We start from the raw sequence: 14,627 nt of genomic DNA, 5'->3' as shown, positions 1-14,627 counted from the left end.
ACCCCCACCCCCCGCAACCCTTCCAGACTCCAATATGATCTCCTGAGGCTTCCTTCAACCTTGTCACGCCCCTAATTCCGGGTTTTTCAGGTAAAACTGCTCCCTCTACTTCTTTACCCTCCAAGCCCCTCCCCATCTTGTCAAGCCCCCCCAGGCTCCGCCCAGCTCGCCCTCCTGGCCACCGCGGCAGCCAATAGCTGAGAACCTTATTTGCATAGCGGCGCTGGGGAGCCGCGGAGGGAAAGGGGAGGGACCAGGCGACCTCCTAAATCAAAGTTGGGAGGCGAGGACTGGGCGGAGGGGGTGCCCGGCTGGGGCCGGCGGGGGAGGGGAAGGGGAAGGGGGTGGGGGCGCAGAGGACGGCGAAGCCTGCCGAACACTGACAGCTCCATCGCTCCCTCCCTCGGCTCAACCCCGAGTCCCCACTTCCCTCCTCCCCTCGCTCGGAGCAGCATCCTTGGTCCTCACTCCTGGGGTCGTCCTGCTCCCGCGGCTCCGTGTAATTACCTCCTCTCACCCACCAACCCGGGAACTTTCTCCGCCCGCACCCGGGAGTGGGGGGGGGGTGCTTTGCCTGGGCGGGTTTCTCCTGGGGTTCGTTGGGGGGCAGTCTCTAGAGAAGGGCTTCAGGGTCCCAGAGAGACGCCTGCCACCCTCAGCCTGCCTCCAGCCGGGCTGCCGTCGGGTCTCGGCACCCTCTCCCCTCTCGCCTAACCATGACCGAAATGAGCGAGATGGAGAACGAACCGGACGACGCGGCCGCCCGCACCCCCCCGGGGACCGTCTCCGCCCTCCAGGAAACCAAGGTAACTCGGGAGGCGCGAGGCCTGGACCCCTGCCCAGTGCGCCCCCAGCCCGGGCGCCCTCTTCCCGATGCGGTTGCCACTGTGGCCTCGGGTGCCCTGGGGTCACAGTAGTGGCGCCCGTGTGGTCCCTAACGCTCCGCGCGGCGACCCGGGGGCAGTGGGTTCGTGACGAGGGGCCACAAGGAGCCCCCATCACACAAGCACGACACGCCCTTGCGCGCGTGATGAGCGGACGCTCCACCGCGACCCTCCAGGGAGGTTGTATGTAACTCGGGTTTGTTGGAGGGAGTCGGCGCAGCGAAGGCGGAGGCAGTGTGTAGCGGTGTGTAGCGGGTGTGGGCTGGTATACGCGCCCGCGTGTGCGTGCGAGGCGCACCCCTCCCGTGTCCGCCAGGTCTCTGTCCCTCTCTCTTTGCCTGTGTCTCTCTGAAAATGTCTCTACAACCTGTTTGTCTCTGTCTTGGTATCTCTCTGTGTGCGTCTCTCTCGGGTCCTCTCGGCGTCTCTGTGTGTTTATTTCTGAGTCTCTCTAGATGTCTCTCTCTGACCCGCCGCAGTCCTGCATTCCCCGCCTCCCAACCGGCTTAGGCTTGGGGACGTGAGGCCGCGGCCCGGGGTTCGCGCTGGGGGCTGCTGCGGCGCGGGCCATCACTGGCGGGGACCCGGGGACTGTTGTTGCGGCTCCGGATGAGAAAGACAGGCAGCCCACGCCAGCGGTCCGTGGGCCGGGGAGGGGGGCGGGGAGCTGGTAGAAGCAAAAAAGGAAGTCATCATAATTAATGAATGTCATAATTAATCCTAATTATGTATGATTGCTACTCCCGCGGGAGTCACAATGAATAAATTATTCCCCAATGAAGTCAGGCGGAGCCCAGACTCCTGGCGCTGAAGGCGGTGGGGTGAGGGAGAACACTGCTCACATTCAACACCCCCCCCCCCCACACACACACACACACACGCCTCTATGCTTCCTGCTCCCTCCTGAGTTCTAGGTGCTGACCCGCAAGAAATTCTGCGGGAAGCGACCTGAGCGGGGGACCTGGGGATGGGGAGAGAAGAAGGGGCAGTGCTCTCTCTGCCCACCACCCCCACCCACCGACCAGATTTCAGGTCAAGACTTCTCGCTCCCTTTCCACCCTGGTAAATTGTTCCCACCCGGCTTCTGTTACCCAGATGAGGAGGGGGGCAGCCAGGACCAGAAATGGGTGGGGTCTTTGGCTCCCCCTGGCATCACTGGCTCATCTATAGCTCTTTCCAATGCCCATCTTCCTCCTAATTCTGTCTTGACCGCCCCCCAGGATATGAGGTTAATTCAAGGTCAAGGTCATCAAGGGAGTGACCAAGGGAAGATGAGTAGGACCAGAGTGGCTGGTGTCTGGCTGAGGCACCCCAGGTAGGCTCCCCATCCCTAAACCAAAGTGAACCAGTGGGTCTCCACAGCCAAGTCTTCAGAGTCACACTTGACCTTCTCCTGCTCCCTTCTGAGAACCAGACCTTGGGCTCTCAGACCACAGAGTTACCTCCCCCTCAGACAGCCAAGTCTACTGGGAAAGGAATGAGGTGTTGGGGGGCAGAATATTGCTTGGAATATTTGTGACAACTTCTTTCAAGCAGAAGATCCTCATCCTGAGGGAACTGAGCCCCATCCTGAGTTCCAGCGCTCCTGAGCTTCACAGCTGCCTTCTAGTCACCCTGGGCAGACACATACAAACCCCTTGCTTGCTTCCCAGGGGTTTGAGGGCCTCCCAGGTCCCGCCCTGATTCCCACACCGGCCTGGCCACTCAGCCCCCTCCTTAAGGGTCCTCCCAGAGCAGGCAGGAGGGCTGGGCAATGCTGCCTCAGCAGTCAGCAGGCTGCAGGCTCAGCTGTGTGCGGAGGGGTGGTCAGGGCCTGGCAGGTCTGTACCTCTTTCCTCCCAGCCCAAGGACTGTCCCATGCCATCACCTCTGGGTCTGAGCCACGGAGATCTGCGGAGCAGGGAAGGAAGGGAAGTGTACACCTGACCTGGTCCCTCTGTGCCAGGCCAGTTGGAGCCCTGCCCCTTTGCCGTCCTCCCCTGTACCTCATTTATGAAGGACTCGGTAATAACAACACAGGCTGGAGTGCAGGTCTGGGAGAAGGTACTCAGGAGGGCAGAGGTGGGCAGAGAGAGAATTCAGAACACTTGCCAGCCTCCTTCCATTCCCCCACCTCAACTTGTCCCAAAGTAGCTTCTGTCTTCAGACTGTAGACGTGGAGGAGAGGACGGGAGAGGGTTGGTGCTGCCCACCCAGCTCAGTTTGAGGCAGGTACACCAGAGGAGGCTGGTGTACTTGTCTTCATCAGGCAGCGAAGTCAACATTTCAGACCTATTCATCAGTGTTTGGGGCCCCCTGGGGATTTCTTGCCAGCCCAAGTCCAGCCTCCTGCTCACCCTAAAGTCGGGTATCACTCCGGCACCCAGGCTACTCAGCCACCCTCCTAGTGTCAGCATCGCCGTCTCTGGGTCCCCACCCCATCCTACGACACAGGGCCTGCCATCACCCCCTTTGGTGCCATCTTTGGAAAGACCCTGCCATGCCAGCTCTGCCATCTGAGTCAGCTTGTCACATCCGCCACCACCCTCTGCCAGCTGCCTCGTGCCATTTCAGGAGCTGGCAGGAACTGAGGAAGGAAGGGACTGTCCAGGGTGTGGGGAGGTGGGGAGGAGGCAGGCAGGCCATGTCCTGCCTCCAGGAGGGGATTCAGAATAACAGGTCTGATGGTCCAAGCTCCAAGCAGACAAGTTCCTGGTGCTTTGGGAGGGAATGGGGTCCAGGTGGGCCAGCTTGCCAGGGTATATGACGACTTCTTCTCGCGCCAGGGAATGGGTCCTGGGACAGCGGGGGGCACCAAAAAGATAGAGGGTGAGGAGGTAGAGAAAGGTCTTCTCTGGGAACTAGGAGTCCCAGGAGTGGAAATACCTGGCCAGGCTGAGCCCAAATGAGGTTTGGGTGGCCAAGCCAGATGTCTCTGGTGTGGGCAGGCATTAAGCCATTTGGCAGAGATGCCGTCCTCTGCCCTCCAGCCACAGCCCTTGACATCTGCCAGCCACCCCAGGTGGCATTCCTTCCCACTTCTCCACCCTACTGGGATCTGGGGCAGAGCTGGGGCTGCCCTGGTGGTGGGGAACATTCTGTTCCAGAGGCTTTTGGTACCCGGCAGAGGTGGCTCTTGGCACTGAGTCCAGGCGGGGACCAGGAAGGGGCACAGGCTGGAGAGGAGGGAGGCTTGAAATCTCATCCTGTGAGGATTACTCTGGAAATAATGGCCTCAGGAGGGGAGAACATGATTGATGTCTTCAAATATTTGAAGAACTGATGTGTGTAAGTGGGAGTAGCCCTTCCTGGAGCCAAGGGAGGGACGGGGGCGGATAGGCAGGGAGGCAGGTTTCAGCTCTAAATAGGGAAGCACTTTCCAGCGGTTGCAGCTGCCCAAAGATGGAATGACTGTCCCAAGAGAGGATGTGCTTGCCGTCACAAGAGGTGACCAACAGAGTCAGACAATTCAGAGGGGACATGACCAGAGCAGGGCGGGGTGGGGACTGCTCTATGTGCCCAGTCTTTCAAGTCCCTTCTAACCCTACATGTCATGACAAGCCCATGGCACAACTGAGGGCCAGAGGTGAGGGCCAAGGCAGGGTGCTCTTGGTCACTTGGGCTCAATAGTTAAAGCCACTGGTTCAAGTCCCGGCTCTGCTTCTTAGCAGCTGCGGACTCATGATGAGTGAGTGATTTAACCCCCTCCGTTCCTCATCTGAAAAGTGGGCCAATGATTGTCACCACCTCAGTGGGTAGTGCCAGGGTTAATGAGATTCTGCATATCAATTCCAGGACTCTGACAACCACAGCCCCTCATTATGTTCATAAGTTTAGGTTTTGCTTTGGGACTTGAGCCTGTATTGCTTAGAGAGCATCTAAACTTGGAGGCGGGGAAACTGAAGCTTAGAGAGAGAGGAAGTGAAGTAACTTGCCTTCAGGCAGCAGGTTGCGTTCTGCCCCCAACCCCCAGCACATCCTCCCAGATACCTCCTGTGCTCTGTGCCCACGGCCCCTGCGCAGAGCAGTGGGTGGTTCACCCGCCCCTCTGGGCCCGTCAGAGCCCCCAGAGCCACATAGAACATATTCGTGTTCTAATTAATTGTCCCTCTGGGCCTCGACCTCTGCCCCAATGCCCAGGCAGCTGGGGCCTGGGGCCCTGCTTCTCAGAGACGCACAAAGAAGCCCACAGTGCTGGCCAGGAAGCTGGATTAGGAAGGAGCTGAGCAACTCAGCCTGCCGGTCCCCCAGGGCTCTGGCCTTTCAGCTGGCACACCGGGGCCCGCCTTTTGCCCAAACGTTTCCTCCTCTGCTTCCCTCTCTGTCATGTGGCCTGCTGGCCTCCCTAGGGCTAGAGGGGCCACCACTTCCATTCCCTTGGCACGGTTGCCAAGCTGGCATCCATGGCACACAGGCTGCCTGGTGTCCCAGCTGGGAACCCTGGCCAAGTCTCCCTGCCTAGAGCCAGGCCTCTGCCCCCCACCTCCACCCGTTTCTTTTTTTTAACTGGTAGAAAGGAATGGGAGGGGTAAGGGCTTTCAACAGGAGGGGCGTAGGACAGGGGTCTGGGTAGAGAGGTCCAGATCTCACACCGGGTAGAATAAGGGTGTGTTTGGGTGAGCAATGGAAATAACTCTGGCCTCACCGCAGAATCCACCCTACACTCCAGACCACGTGCTCCGTTTAGGATTCCAGCCACTTGCTCATCATTTATTCCACAAACGTTGACTGAGCACCCACTGTGTGCTGAGGCCCATTATGGAGATTTGAAGCAACTTTCCCCACCCTCCAGGGGCTCACAGCCTCCCAGAGGAGTGAGAAGTAAATGACAACATAAACCTGATCGGAGCTATCATGGAAGCCCATCCAGATGCAGCCAACCAGAGGAGGGAGTGGTCCCACTGAAAGGAATTCCTGCAGAAAAAGAAACAGCTTCCCAGAGAAGGAAGAATCACAGGAGACCCTGAAGAAGAAAGCGGGAAATAACTGGATAAGGCAAAGAAGAGGACACACATATAAAAAGCTCAGAGGGGGCTTCCCTGGTGGCGCCGTGGTTGAGAGTCCGCCTGCTGATGCAGGGGACACGGGTTCGTGCCCCGGTCCGGGAGGATCCCACATGCCACGGAGCGGCTGGGCCCATGAGCCATGGCCGCTGAGCCTGCGCGTCCGGAGCCTGTGCTCCGCAACGGGAGAGGCCACAACAGTGAGAGGCCCGCGTACCGCAAAAAACCCCAAAAAAACAAAACAAAACAAAACAAAAAGCTCAGAGGCATGAAACACGGATGAGTTCAAGTCCTCACATTTGGGCTCAGGTGGAAGGCCTGGGGTGGAAGGGAAGGTTTGGCCAAGCAGTAGTTTCATGGCTGGGACAGGGGCCTTGGCTGGGTCCTGAGGAGCCGTGAAAGTTTTTTTGTGGGGTCAGGGATCACCTCCCTGGCAGCTGCATGGAGAACAAGTGGGGATGGGCAAGGTGGAGGCAAAGAGCTATGGCCCTGAACACCCGACAGGGTGCTGGAACCTGAACCGGGGCAGGGCTCTGGGGTGCTGAGGTGTTGCAGGGGATGAACTGGAGAGGTGTTTTGGAGGGAGAATCAGCCCTGAGGATGAGGGTCCAGGGTGACCACTCCCCCACTCCCTGTTCAAGGACCGAGGACCTGGTGTGTTTTGGCCCCCAAAGTATTATTTTGTTAAGTCGAGTAAATGGTGCTATCCATTCAGTGAAATTCCTGTGCAGCCATACAAAAAGAATGGTGAAACTCTTTGTGTATTTGTATGGAATGATTTCCAAGAAAAAAGCAAGGCGCGGGAGAAATAGTATACTACCATTTCTGCAAATAAAAAAGGAAATAAAACCTCTTGAATTTGTTTCTATCCAATTTCACATAAAGTTCTAGATTTCTTAACTGACTTTTTTTTTTTTGGTTGCACTCAGCATGTGGATTTTCCTGTGCCCCCTGCAATGGAAGCACAGAGTCTTAACCACTGAACCACCAGGAAGTCCCTCTTAACTGACTTTAAATTTCATAAGTTCATGAAATGGATTAATATTTTTTATTAAAAAATTACTTTTATAAACAAAAAGTTTAGGGGTGGGGTAGGGAGGGTGGGAGGGAGATGCAAGAGGGAGGAGATATGGGGATATATGTATATGTATAGCTGATTCACTTTGTTATAAAGCAGAAACTAACACACCGTTGTAAAGCAATTATACTCCAATAAAGATGTTAAAAAAAAAAAAAAAAACGTCTAGGGACTTCCCACGTGGCTCAGTGGTTGAGATTCCGCACTCTCAACGCAGGGGACCCGGGTTCGATCCCTTGTCAGGGAACTAGATCCCACATGCATGCCGCAACTAAGAGTTCACATGCCGCAACTAAGGAGCCCATGTGCCACAACTAAGGAGCTGGCGAGCTGCAACTAAGGAAACCACCTGCCACAACTAAGACCCGATGCAACCAAATAAATAAATAAATATTTTTAAAAAACAAAGTCTGGATTTCTTTTTGAAAATTGAGAAACCTGGCAATGCTGGGCTGCCCCTACAGACTAGCTCAGCTGGCTAAAGGAGACCAGCAGCTACTCGCTGGCTGTCCAGTCCCCACCACTCCTAATTTGGTGCCTGTCCAGCCAGAGCTCCTTTGCTCGAGGAGGTTCCCTGCCTGGCTCTTATGGGCACCTGGGATGGTGACCTGCCTTCTGGAACTTGGCAGCCTCTTTCTCAGTATTTCATCTCACCTCTGGCTCTCAGCCTTCAGGCTGCCGCTGGCCGAGGAGAGAGCCCGGGGAGCCACTCCCCTCCAGGCTCACAGCCCCTTTTCCTCTCTCAGCTCCAGAGGTTCAAGCGCTCACTTTCCCTCAAGAACATCCTCCGAAGTAAGAGCATGGAGAACTTCTTCTTTCGCTCGGGGTCTGAGCTCAAATGCCCCACCGAGGTGCTGCTGACGCCCCCGACCCCGCTGCCACCTCCCTCCCCACCACCAGCGTCTGCAGACAGGGGCCTACCCACCCCAGCCCTGTCCCCCTGCCCGATCTCACGCCCCCTGGCACCACTCAAACCAGTGAGGCTGCACAGCTTCCAGGAACACGTCTTCAAGCGAGCCAGCCCCTGTGAGCTGTGCCACCAGTTCGTTGTGGGTAGGTGCCTGGGTGGCAACAGAAGGGGTCGGGGCGGGCGTGGGAGTGGGCCCATGGACCTGACTGCCTGGTGTTGGGCTGCTGCTAATTCTAACTGTGCCCCTCCCTCTGGGAGGACACATAAGCGCCCTTGGGGGTGCGTGGGGACCCAGTGTTGCTGTGCTTACTAACAGCTCAGGTTCCACCCTGACTGTGTGGAGGTCGGAGCTAGGCCCCAGGCTGGCATGAGGATGCCCAGTCCCTTGCTCCCTCATGCCCTAACCTGCCTCCTGTGCTCCTTGCCCTTGGATGTAGCCTCTCTTGACCACCCCCTCTTGCCAAACCCACATTCTTCCCAGGAAACTCCAAGCAGGGTTTGCGGTGTAAGACATGCAAAGTCAGCGTCCACCTCTGGTGCTCCGAGGAGATCTCCCACCAGCAATGCCCAGGCAAGACGGTGAGTGGAGACCACACAGAGATGGCTGGCTGATGCTCCCAGGCCTGGCATGTGGGGGAATGAGTGCCCCGCAGGGCTGGTTCCTCATGTGGGGTGGTGCTTGGGCTTGGGGAAGGCCAAACTCTCAAGGGGCTGTGACCTCCCTGTGCCCTCTCTCTGCCCCACCCCCCCGCCACAGTCCTCCTCCTTCCGCCGCAACTTCAGCTCCCCCCTCCTGGTGCATGAGCCGCCACCAGCCTGTGCCATGAGCAAGGAGTCCCCACCCACTGGTGAGTGTCCACTGTTGCCCCTGATCCCACTGTGGTGTGATGAGAGACCCGTGCCCTCCTCCGATGAGCACCTGAGTCACACTGGCACTGCCCGTTCTTGGTACTACTACCACTCCCTTCTTTTTTTTTTAGACTTCTTCTTCTTCTTTTTGCTTGTTTGTTTTGTTTTTTTTCCCCACTTCCCTTCTTTGGATGCTCCTGTCCTGAATGTAGAGTTCATTCATTCATTCATCCATCCTTCAACAAACACTTTATTGAACACCTACTAAGTGCCAGGCACTGTGCCAGACATGGGAACACAGCCCTGAAGAAGGTGGGGCTCATGGTCTAGTAAGGGAGCTAGACATGAAATAAATCACATAAATCATCAATTAACCATCATTTGGTGAATGCCTGAAACAGAAGGATAGGGAATAAAGAGAGGATAAAGTCGGCACCGACCTCATCCACAGAGGCAACGAAGGCATCCGGGAGACTTGAAAGATAGGGAATTAGTCTGAGGATCTGGGGAAGACCACTGTGGACAGAAGGCAGGCCAGAGGTAGGGAGGGGCAGAGAGTTAAAGAAAGGATAATGAGGCTCGGACTGAGGGAGTCAGAGTAAAAGGGTGAGATGGGACCCTGGGTGCAGGGCCTTTGAGTCCATTTTAAGAGTGTTCTCTGGACTTTATTCTTTTTTTTAATTTTAATTGTAGTTGATTTACAATGTTGTGTTAATTTCTGCTGTACAGCAAAGTGATTCAGTTATACATATATATATATATATATTATTTTTCCTATTCTTTTCCATTATGGTTTATCACAGGTTACTGAATATAGTTCCCTGTGCTCTACAGTAGGACCTTGGTGTTTATCCATTCTGTGTATAAACAGTTTGCATTTGCTAATCCCAGACTCCCAATCCATCCCTCCCCCACCCCGCCTCCCCCTTGGTAACCACAAGTCTTTGGACTTTTTTATAAGGTCAATTTTTGTGTTTTTACAAGAGCATTCTGGCTACTGTGTGGGTTGGAGGGGCTGGACTGGAAGCAGGGAGACCAGTTGGGAGGCCACGATGGTTGCCAGGAAAGGGTTTGGTAGCTTGGACCAGGCTGGTAGCAGTGGAGATGGAGAGAAGTGAGCAGATTCTAGAAACGTTTGGGAGGTAGGACGAGGTGATGGGGTGAACACAGGCCGTGAGGTGGACAAGGGGTCCAGGAGGCTCCAGGTTTGTGCCTGGGCACCGTGGGAGGACACGGAGCGTTCACTGCCGCGAGGGAGACCTGGGAGGGGCAGGTGAGGGGAGTGCGGATTTCAGTTTAGGGCTGGCTGAGCAGGACAGCCAGCAGGGCAGCCGGGGCTGAGATGCAGGACTTCAGGGCGGAGCGAGGCTGGCAGCAGGGTGCCCGGCCTTGATGGTGACTCCTCAGTAGGGGCCAGCGGGAAGGTGGACCCCGTCTATGAGACCCTGCGCTATGGAACCTCCTTGGCCCTGATGAACCGCTCCAGCTTCAGCAGCACCTCTGAGTCCCCCACACAGAGCTTGGTGGGTATGGGGAGCACCAAAGGGGAGCCTCGGGCTCAGAGGTCTCAGAGGGTGGGGGGGTCCAGGGGTTGAGCCCTCCCCTCTCTGTGTCCCTAGAGCGAACGGGATGAGCTGATTGAGGACGGGGAAGGCAGCACCCGCAGCTCAGAGGAGGGCCCTGGCGACAGCGGTGAGTGGGACTGGGGACCGGGGGCAGGAATGGAGCCCAGTGCGGGCCGCTGCCTGCTGCCTGACACCCTTGCCCCACCCCGGCATCTCCAGTATTCACAGCCCCGGCCGAGAGCGAAGGGTCAGGACCAGAGGAGAAGAGCCCTGGACAGCAGGTGAGGCTGGGCTGGCAGTGAGCCCCCGGCAGGCCAGGTGGGAAGGGGATGTTCTTCTTGTCACTGATCCCTAGGTGGGTGACAGCGTGCTGAGTGGGGGCATCCCTGCTCCATCATTTATCCTCAGTCTACAGGGATGGGCAATGCCAGGGGGAGCAGGCCCGGGAGGCAGGGGTGTTACCACTCCCACCACTGACCCAATGCCTACTGCGCCCACTCCTGCTCCCCCAAGGGTGGGCAGTTCTAGGGTGCAGCAGGCAGAGGAGGATCCCTCTTCACCATCCCTGGCCCAGTCCCTTCAGGGGTGTGTAAGCACAACAGACAGGATAGTCTTCACCTCCCCTGTCATTGACCCAGGAGCACTGTGCCCCATCTCCTAGCCCCCAGGGTAGGCAAGGTCAGGGCAAGGGGAGAGTGGGTGGAATAAGAAAGGTGTGCCCCTCCCATCAATGACCCAGAGCTTTTCCACAGGCCCCCAGGTCCCTTCTACGGAAGGATGTGGGGCCCATGTACTCCTATGTCGCGCTCTACAAGTTTCTGCCCCAGGAAAACAATGACCTGGCTTTGCAGTAAGTCCTCCAGCGGCCCAGTCCCCGCCGCCCCACCCCCCCACCCCACCCCACCCCGGGCAGCTGCCTGGCTCCAACCTCAGGGCTCTGTGCTCCCAGACCTTGGAACATGAGTGTGAGGGAACCTCCTCCTGGCACACTTGAGGCTACTGAGCCCAAAGAGGAGATAGAGGTACCAGAGTCCAAGAGGGATTGGTGCTAATGTCACGTTTCCTGCCCCCTGCCCGGCCTCTGTCCTGGAGAGTGTCTGCCATACCTGTAGTCACTCGGGATCCTCCAAGGGCATCGAGAACTCTCCCCCAGCTGAGAGGGGCCTGCAGGGCATCTGGGGGCCTAGGACTGTTGGGATGCAGAGGGGGAGGGTCCCTCCTGCCCCATGTGCTACCTCCGCTCTCTCATCCCAGGCCTGGAGACCGGATCATGCTGGTGGATGACTCTAACGAGGACTGGTGGAAGGTGACTTGGCAGCGTGGGGAGAGGAGGGTGGGGAGTGGTAGGCCCGTCACTACCCCACTAGCCCGCACCCTCAGAGAACACTGCCCCAAAGACCTCCTCTCCTTCCTCCACCGGCCCTAGCCAGGCCTAGGCCCACCCTCAGGTCTTACTCTCACTTTGCCCCTCCCCGCCCCAGCCTTGTCCCTCCGCCCACCTTGTGCCCTTTCCAGCCCAGAAGCCACCCGACTAGGGGCTCAAATACAGAGAAGCCACATCTGGAGGAGGACAGCATTGGCTCTGAGTGGGCATTAGGTCTAGAGAAAGCAGCGGGGGTCAGGGGGTGGCACGAGTGCCTATTGCCAGCCTCATCCCCAGGGCAAGGTCGGCGACCGGGTTGGCTTCTTCCCAGCCAATTTTGTGCAGCGGGTGAGGCCAGGCGAGAACGTTTGGCGCTGCTCTCAACCCTTCTCCGGGAACAAGGAACAGGGCTACATGAGCCTCAAGGAGAGCCAGGTGAGGGCCTGGGCCCTGCATGGCTGGAGAGGTGGGCGTGGGAGAGAGGCGGCAGGGGTGTGGGCAGGGGCCCTGGAGGAGGACGCTTGCAGCCTGGCAGCCGGAGGGAAGGCAGGCTAGAAGCAGTGGGACTGGGATGTTCCCTGGTGGCCTAGTGATTAGGATTCTGGGCTTTCACTACCGTGGCCGGGTTCAATCCCTAGTCCGGGAACTGAAATTTCCGTTTAAAAAAAAAAAAAAACAAGCAGCAGTGGGACTGCAGGGCTTTTCTGTCCTCCCCTCTGGGAATTGGGGCTGGCAGCTAACACAGGCACAGGGCTGGGTTACGTTAGAGACAGTTGGGGGAGGAGCCCTGGATTAGGAGTCTGGAGGCTTGGGTCTGAATGCTGGCTCTGCCGTTGGGCTCTTGTTAAACATGGGCAAGTCCTTTTCCCCCTGTTACCTCCTCTGTGAAATGGTAGTTTGTCAGGGGCATTAGACCAGCTGATCTCAAAGGTCAGACCCGAAGGGATGCTCTGTGTCTGCTGACTGCCTGCTCTTGCACCCTGTACTCTCATGGGATCTGCTCCCATCACCCGGTCTCCAACCACATCTGATGCTGGTCCCGTCATCCCCTGGGATGGACCACCTGGGAGCCATCAGCAGGACTTGGGGCCAGGGATGCAGGCAGTGCCAAGCCTCAGCTTCATGTCTCTTCCGCTCAGATCTGTGTGGGCGTGGGCAGGAGCAAGGATGCTGATGGCTTCATCCGCGTCAGCAGCGGCAAAAAGCGGGGTCTGGTGCCAGCCAACGTCCTGACTGAGATCTGAGAAGAGCCAAGAGAACCCAGAAGCCACCCCTGCCTGTGCCCGGCCCTTGCTTCTGGCCCCAGGAGGGGAGCAGGCATCTGCCCACACTCTCTCTCCCTCTGCCCTTCTCCTAGGGGCCAGTCACCATGGCTTGGGAGGCTTCTGCACTGAGGAGGGTTTTATTTCATGGGTCCTGGGGTGCCCTGAGGAGGCTGCTGCTCTGAGACTTGGAGGTGGGGAGGAGGAGAAAGTGGGAGGGGATGGGAAAGCTCCAGGTGGGTCCCCCTGGTGCCCATGCACTCCCGAAGCCCGTTGCCATGCTGAGTCCAGCCCCGAGAGGAAGTTCCTGGGGAACTTCCCTGCTGCCCCTTCCAGAGACCTTCCCCTGCCCACAGCATCTTTGCCTGCCTGACAGCTCCCCTCTCCTCACAGAGCCTCTGCTTGGGTCTTTGTGTGTGTGACCCTGCAGCTGCCCCTTTGGAAGTGGGGCCTTGGGAAGGTGCCTTCCAGGGTCCCTTAGCCCCAGCTCTGGGTAGGATGGGAATTCAGGGCTGCAGGAGGATCCTGGTCTCACCACCTCTGTCACTCCATCAATTCTCAGGAAAGTTCTGCGGTTCTCTCTCCCATTACTTGAAACCTGGGTGGACAGAGGAGGGGAGGGCTGAGGTCTGGGGAAGCTGTGGTGAATCAGAGACTGTCCCCCCAAGTAGCACAGTCACCGCAGAGCAGCCTCATCCTACCCTTGTGCACTGGGAAAGGACACCCAGGAGCCGCCTGAACACAGAAACCTGATTAAGAACAAAAGACTGGCCCACGCCTGCTCAAAATAACCCCCAGTTCACTGTCAGGACTCTAAAAGCTCGGTTCCTGTCCCAGTACTCTCCAGGCCCACCCCAGGAACCCAACCTTCAGGGCTGACCCCGCAGTGACCCTCCCTCACCCCCTCTCTCCAGGCTCTGCAGGGGACAGGGCTGCCTTTGCTGGGGTCCCTTTTCTGGTTGCATCTGCTCCCTTGTCCAGGACACAGAGCCCTGGGAGGAAGAGGGAGTTGGGAGACAGACAAAGAATTCTGTTGGAGCACCAGGAGGGGAAGGGGGTAGGCATCCTGGGGGTGGGGTGGGGACACGCAAAGAGGACCCCTCCCTTGCAGGTTGCTTTTCTCTGGTACCAGCTTCCCTCTCCCCCCAAGCTCAGAGCCTCCTCTTGTTCTCCTGATCATGCCAGCCAATGCCACCCCCCATCCTAGGCACAGTCACACCCTCCCATGCAGTGGGAGGGACACATCCTCCTACCCACTGGCCCCTGCCCCACCTCTCCCTCGCAGAGCGGGGGTACTCAAGCCACACTGCCCTGTTTGCTGCCATGAGGCCCCCCCCTCCAGCAATGTCCCAGGGGCGGGCCCAATGCCCACTGTACATGAGGCTGCATGAGGCGTCTGCTGGGGCATTGCTGAGCCTCCAGACTCCTAATTAAATGTTTCTTGTCCCAACCTGTCTGCTCTATCCGCTTGGGCTAGACGAAGGGAAGGGGGAAGGGGTCGGGGGGGTGGTGGTGGAGGTACGGAAAGGGGACAGCCTGAAGGTCGGAGAATGCGTTCATCTCCAAGAAGAGGGGTGTGGGGACAGCTGGCCCTGACAGTGAGGGTCCCCAAGCCTTCTCATTCCCTTCCACCCAAGCAGCCTGAGCCAGGCGGGATCTGAGGAAGTGGGGCAGGAGGTTTGGGGGACGCCGGAGAGACAGAGGGTGGGGCTGCGGCCACTTTCGGGTTCGAGG

General features: G+C 57.8%; 1 protein-coding gene across 4 annotated transcripts; it reads left to right on the top strand.

Annotated features, from left to right (window-relative positions):
- The first annotated feature begins 340 nt into the window (after positions 1-340).
- STAC2 (SH3 and cysteine rich domain 2) lies at positions 341-14,343 on the top strand. Of its 4 annotated transcripts, XM_060081121.1 has the most exons (12): positions 341-806; positions 7,691-7,736; positions 7,845-7,997; positions 8,336-8,433; positions 8,612-8,702; positions 10,111-10,226; positions 10,323-10,395; positions 10,488-10,549; positions 11,021-11,118; positions 11,523-11,574; positions 11,929-12,066; positions 12,771-14,343. In XM_060081121.1, the coding sequence occupies exons 1-12, from the start codon at positions 717-719 to the stop codon at positions 12,873-12,875; spliced, it is 1,122 nt and encodes a 373-aa protein (XP_059937104.1). In that variant the 5' UTR covers positions 341-716; the 3' UTR covers positions 12,876-14,343. The 4 variants fall into 4 exon arrangements, with proteins under 4 accessions (XP_059937104.1, XP_059937103.1, XP_059937102.1 ...); XM_060081120.1 differs by having other exon boundaries at positions 7,691-7,997; positions 10,114-10,226; XM_060081119.1 differs by having other exon boundaries at positions 7,691-7,997.
- The last annotated feature ends 284 nt before the right edge of the window (positions 14,344-14,627 follow it).

The sequence above is a fragment of the Mesoplodon densirostris genome, chromosome 18 (assembly GCF_025265405.1).
Source record: "Mesoplodon densirostris isolate mMesDen1 chromosome 18, mMesDen1 primary haplotype, whole genome shotgun sequence".
NCBI lineage: Eukaryota > Metazoa > Chordata > Mammalia > Artiodactyla > Ziphiidae > Mesoplodon > Mesoplodon densirostris.
This window is presented reverse-complemented; position numbering and strand designations above follow the sequence as displayed.

Excerpts from the sequence above, each read along its gene's own strand:
- STAC2 (XM_060081119.1), top strand. The coding sequence starts at position 717 with ATGACCGAAATGAGCGAGATGGAGAACGAACCGGACGACGCGGCCGCC. Across the intron at positions 8,703-10,110 it reads CAAGGAGTCCCCACCCACTG|TAGGGGCCAGCGGGAAGGTG; the intron begins GTGAGTGTCCAC and ends GTGACTCCTCAG. Across the intron at positions 10,227-10,322 it reads AGTCCCCCACACAGAGCTTG|AGCGAACGGGATGAGCTGAT; the intron begins GTGGGTATGGGG and ends CTGTGTCCCTAG.